Source organism: Melanotaenia boesemani, chromosome 17 (genome assembly GCF_017639745.1).
Source record: "Melanotaenia boesemani isolate fMelBoe1 chromosome 17, fMelBoe1.pri, whole genome shotgun sequence".
Lineage (NCBI taxonomy): Eukaryota > Metazoa > Chordata > Actinopteri > Atheriniformes > Melanotaeniidae > Melanotaenia > Melanotaenia boesemani.
The window spans coordinates 7,803,819-7,809,324 of NC_055698.1; the positions used below are offsets into that span (position 1 = coordinate 7,803,819).

Sequence of the window (5,506 nt, forward strand, 5' to 3'; positions counted from 1 at the left end):
ACCTTTTAGTCTTTTGGTTTTAGTCTGTTTGTTAGGTAACCATAAATCCAGACATTCCTGAAAACTACTTTACCAAATGGTAGAGCAGGAAATTATAGGGTAGAGTCATCTCTATCACTTGGTTTGGGTATATAATACTAAAAATTTGTGTTTGTTATTCCATTACCTTTTCAAGTTTTCATAATTTAACCATTGGTACTATGTTATTGACCCCTCAACAGCTTGAATATTGCAAGTCATTTTGTCCGAGAGGGTTCTGGGATGTATTAAAAAGAAAATAAGTAAGTTCGGTCATACTAAATATTGTCTTTCAAGCTCCATAGAATTGTGCAAACTCAGTATTGCCTTGGATATATTTATAAAGCATCATTTTTTCATGTTATTCTGCCAAGTAACTAAATTTCACACATTTCTAATGTAGAAGCTGTAGCATCCCAACATGAAACCAATGAAACCAGACAAGTAAGACCATTATCCTAAATATTCCTTAAGAATATGTTCCTCCTACACAGTTTGAAGAATACATGAAAAGTTTATTATCATTTGCTTATTGAGTTGTTTTTTCTTTTTCTATTGTGTAATGCAACTGCACCTCTGTTACTGTAGGAACAGTTAATATTCCATATTAGAAAAAAAATAAAATAAGCTTTATTCATCTAGAACAAAATTCTGTGACATCAGCTGCTCAGACATACAATAAAAACCTCCAAACAAAAAATAAATAGAATAAAATAAGAAACGAAATGAGTAAAATCAATTAAAAATGATGAATTCCATAGATAATAAATTACACTAAATAATGATGGCCAGCAGGTGGCAGCACGTGCTCATAAGGGTTTGACTAAAGTCTCTGCAGACGCTGTCATCGCTCGATGAGAGATGAAGCAGTGACTGTCTATGAAGTGACCTGTCACACAATCACAGACATCATGAAGTCCATACAAAACAAGAAACAGAGTCAACAAGAAACTGGAAATGAACTCATTATGGGGCAGTGGGTATTTAATTACAGCTCACCAGTTTACAGTCCACACGAAGATGGTTTAACCAGTTTGGATTTGTCTTGATTTAAATCGGTTGATTTAAAAAAAAAAAAAATCCACAGTGTGAATTTAAGAAAAACTACTGGAAGCAAAGAGCCATCAACCAGGAGCTCCAGCTTCAATAATTAATAACTGTTTGACAACTGGATCCAAATGTAGTTCAGATCTCAACTCATCAAATCACCATGTGAACTAGGTCAGTTCAGCCAGAGCCAGGCTGCTGTGTTCACCATTTTCAGGAGTAAAGGGAAATGGATGTAAAGGGAAGATGGGGGGCAGGGAAGCAGTGCTGTTTACAGAGACTGACAGAGAGTCAGGGGTCAGTAGAGCTCATATCTAAGTCTTAAAGGATTCACTTTGCTCTGATACATCAGATAAAAGTGTGAGGAGATACCAATTTTTAGACCATATCATAAATTATGACACATTTCTTTACATAATCTTCAGGAATAGTTGGAGGACTTCCCAAAGCTCTTTTTTTTATGTTATTTGCCTTTTCTTCTGTTCTCTGTAAAGATGATTCCACACTGCTTCTGTAATGTTTGAGGCCTCTGGGGAGGATTCATCACTCCATTAGACTTGTACTGATTTTCACTCCACTTCTTTTATCATTTGGCCATTCCTGCCATTCCTTTCTAATGGTTTCTTGACCGCCATCCTTCATGAAGACCTTTTCTGCTGAGGCCTCAGTGAACGGCGGCTGTAATGAGCTGAAGGCCTATTTACATCTCTCTGGTCAGGTCAAAAGAAGCAGAAGGCCAAACGATCGGGTATGACATTTGACTAAAAATAGGTAAACTGCTGCTGGATCTCACTTTAAAAGCTTTCCATAAAAGTTAAGCTCCTTGGAAGCTAAATATAAAGAAGCAAAGGGAGGCTGAAGACACCACTGTATATCACTGAATTCAGTTTTCAGGGGAAATGTGAGACACTAATGAAATAAAAACAGTGGTGACAAAGTTAATCGGATTGAGTGATGATCCATTAATGGCTCATAATTACACGCATGAACTGAATAAATCCTTATCAGTGTTAAAGTTTGGCCTTTTCAGATTTGTATAATATTATAGCCTTTTTAAAACTGTGGAACCATCAGATTTTCCATCACATCTGGTCACCGCTCTTGAATTCTTTTTTTTTTATTAAACACACATTTGAGGACTGCTGGCACCTTAAGGCACCATCATGATAAATTAGCAGCACTTGATGGGATGTCATAGCCCCCCCGTTTGTGTATTATGTCTTATAGAACTGTTCTACTGTGGAACACTGAATGCAAGATGGAAATAACCATAAAGACACATCAACAGGCAGGTAACCAACATTTATTTACCATTATCAACTTTACAATAAACCAGTAACATCTGTCAACATTAGCAAAATAAAGAACAGAAATCAATCCAATGTATTTACAGAGACAAAGCAGATTCAGGCTCACACACGACAGATAAACAACTCTGCTTCATATCAAACCGCAACAGTGAACATAGCAAGCTTAAGTGTTCTTTTTTCATAGTAAGGTAAAAATCAAAATCGTCTATTTTTTTTTTTCTTTTAACAAACGAGACATATCTTCTCTGAATCTTTAAGATGGTTCTCTATAATACACCACAAAATACTTCAAATTTGGGTTAAAATATAGGAATGTAAAAAGTTGGCGAGTCTCTTTAATTTTTCTGATTTCATTTTTCTTTTTTCTTTATTTAACAGTCATTTCAAGTGGTGGTGGTGTCCTAGTACTTCATCTACCATCATTCCTTCAGCCCAGGAGGCATCTTGATCTGAAGATTTTTAGGGAAAAGATGCTTCGACTCCATCGTTCTCCATCCGTCCATCCTTCATGGTGTCACTAAGTGGCGTTCTAGCCTTTTAATCCATTTCCCACATGGCGACCAGCCCACAGCCTAAAACTCAGTCCGGGTCCAGATGTCGAGCAGTAACCAGGGAAGTGATCTAGTGAATCTAGTCTGTCGTCTTGGTATCATGACGAAAAGTGGCACGTCAAAGGAGTCTTTCACATACATGAATATATTTACATATACATATATCCATATACATATGTATACATATACACATATATATAAATATATATATATATACTCTTAAATTTTCTCTCACTCTCTTGAAAAACAGTTCACCCAGTTCATTGTGAGGTTCGGATACAATCACTCTTTCTTTTCAGAGGGAGCGGTGGTCGAGCTGCTCTCCTCTGTTGGTTTCGTGGCCTCGGGGGCTGGAGCAGCTGCCTCCTTGGCCGCCTCCTTGGCCTCCTCCTTGGGGGCCTCCTCCTTAGCTGCCCCCTCCTCTGCCTTTGGAGCCTCGGCTGCAGCAGCAGCAGCAGCAGCAGGCTCCTCTTTCACCTCCTCCTTCTTTTCCTCCCCTGGAGCAGCAGCTCCGTTCTCAGCGGGTTTCTCCTCAGAGGGGGCGGCAGCTGGCGCTTCCTCTTTCACAGCCTCGCTTTTCTTGCTCTTCTTCAGATTAAGTTTAATGTTGAAGGACTTCTTCAGGGAGAACTTCTTCTTCTTCTTCTTGGGGGTCTCTTTCGCTGCACCTTCACCTTCTGGTTTTGCAGCCTCTCCATCTGCAGCGGGTGCTGGCTCGATAGCATCGCCACCCGCGCCAGCCTCTGGCTCTTTGGCTGCCTCGGCTGAGCCATTGGTAGCAGCAGCATCCCCGTCCGACTTTGTGGAGACATCACCATTGGTCTTCACGTGTCCATTCTCCTGAAGGTTGAGATAAAAAAGAAATGTCACAAATTAAGTCATCAATGTAAAGCTTTATTGTTAAAAAGAAAAGGAAAAACAAGAATAAGACCATATTATTTTATTCCCCTGTCATCTTTTTTCAGATCATCCTTGTGCTCATTAATTAACCACCGTGCAGCCTGGCTCAGAGGCGACGCCTTGCAGTACCGTACTCTGCCGACAGGCGGCGGCAGCGCATCACAGACCGCCTTGTGTACCAGACAGACATCGGCTCAACAAAGACAAGGCTGGGGCCCGTCGATGGCGGAATGAAAACACATCAGTTGATATTTTTCTCTCTATTACTTTCCTTTAAACAAAAACAATAAATAAATAAACGATGAAAATAATAATAAAATAAATAATTATTCATTCATTCAATGAATGAATGTCTGAATAAAGACATTTTAAAATAATTATGCACCTAACTCACATACATAATAATGTAATAAAATAATGCAATAACGGCAATAAATTGTAGCTTGAACGTCGCCCAGCTCATACAATTATTAAGGAAAGTCACATTTATTAAAAGAGACGGCCAGACTAGAACAAGGCTTGTTTTTTAAAAAGGGAGGAGTAGTAGACTGTCTACGTGCTCCGGGATGCACCCCTCCCCCTTTATCCCTGCCTCTGTCCAACACGTTGTGGGGGTTTGGGGTTAGACTTGCCATGAAAATTAAACGAACAATAAACATGGAATACGGAGATTAAGCTAACGATGTAAAGGTAAACCACCTGCTAACATGTAATTTTGGGAGTCGTGTGGGGACTGAACCATCAGTGAGCTCCACCTGACATGCCCGAGATGTTTTCACATTCAAGTTTCGCCGTTTCAACGTCGACGAAATGCACTCAAACCAGATTTTCATGTGAGAAACGCAACTTTTATCTGTCCCTTAAAGTCTTCCCCACTGATGAAAACATAAAAAAGCGAGCTAATTGTTGGTAATTACCTGCCCGTTGGTTTTGACAGCTGCAGCATCAGCGGCAGCAGCGTTTGCCTCCGCGGCCACCTCTCCCTTGGATGACTGGGATCCCATTGTCTTCGGTGAGTTTTAGTCTTCTAAAGCAAATTAAAAAGAAAAACTAAAAAAGTGATTTCAGTTAATCCAACCCCAGGACGAGTTACGTATCCAGTGGTAAACCGATGAAAAGTGTGGCTTTTGTCTTCAAACAGCAACTACTCCACCTCCGTTGATCCAACGAGCTAACTTGCCACCTCGGTGGTGAGAGACCCTCTAAATTCAACGTTCGCTGGACGCAACGCTTCAACATACAAGGGGCTCGAGGTACCACCCGTGGGCGGGGCGTATACGTGTGTGACCAATCACCGCCTAGGGTAGGGTCACGTCTGGGCTTCTCGACCAATTGGCTTCAACTCCATGATTCTCCCCGCACCAACCAGGACCCCCAGCAATGAAATCGATTCAGCTTAACAAAATTCCTTATTTTAGAGGCAGACATAAAACAAATACAATGCTATCATGCCTGAATGAGGATTGAATATAGCTTTTCCTCTTTTTATATTGTTATTTGTTAATGTGTATATATGCGTTTATCCCCACATTTACGTTTACAGTCAAACATAGTGTCAGAACCTGAATCATCTCTTCAAAAATGTGAGTGAGACTGAATGATTTTATATATACATATATATATATGTATATAGTACTTATCTTTAAAGTGTGGAATTATCTGTAATATATTTCCTTAGTC

General features: G+C 39.9%; 1 protein-coding gene across 1 annotated transcript; it reads right to left on the minus strand.

The window, feature by feature from the left end:
- Nucleotides 1–2,352: 2,352 nt before the first annotated feature.
- Nucleotides 2,353–5,046, minus strand: marcksl1b (MARCKS-like 1b). The gene is made up of 2 exons (XM_041967333.1): nt 4,744–5,046; nt 2,353–3,766 (listed from the first exon to the last, which is right to left on the minus strand). Exons 1-2 carry the CDS (start codon nt 4,828–4,830, stop codon nt 3,209–3,211), a joined length of 645 nt encoding a protein of 214 aa, XP_041823267.1. The 5' UTR covers nt 4,831–5,046; the 3' UTR covers nt 2,353–3,208.
- Between the last annotated feature and the right edge of the window lie 460 nt (nt 5,047–5,506).

Excerpts from the sequence above, each read along its gene's own strand:
- marcksl1b (XM_041967333.1), bottom strand. The coding sequence starts at position 4,830 with ATGGGATCCCAGTCATCCAAGGGAGAGGTGGCCGCGGAGGCAAACGCT. Across the intron at positions 3,767-4,743 it reads CTGTCAAAACCAACGGGCAG|GAGAATGGACACGTGAAGAC; the intron begins GTAATTACCAAC and ends CTCAACCTTCAG.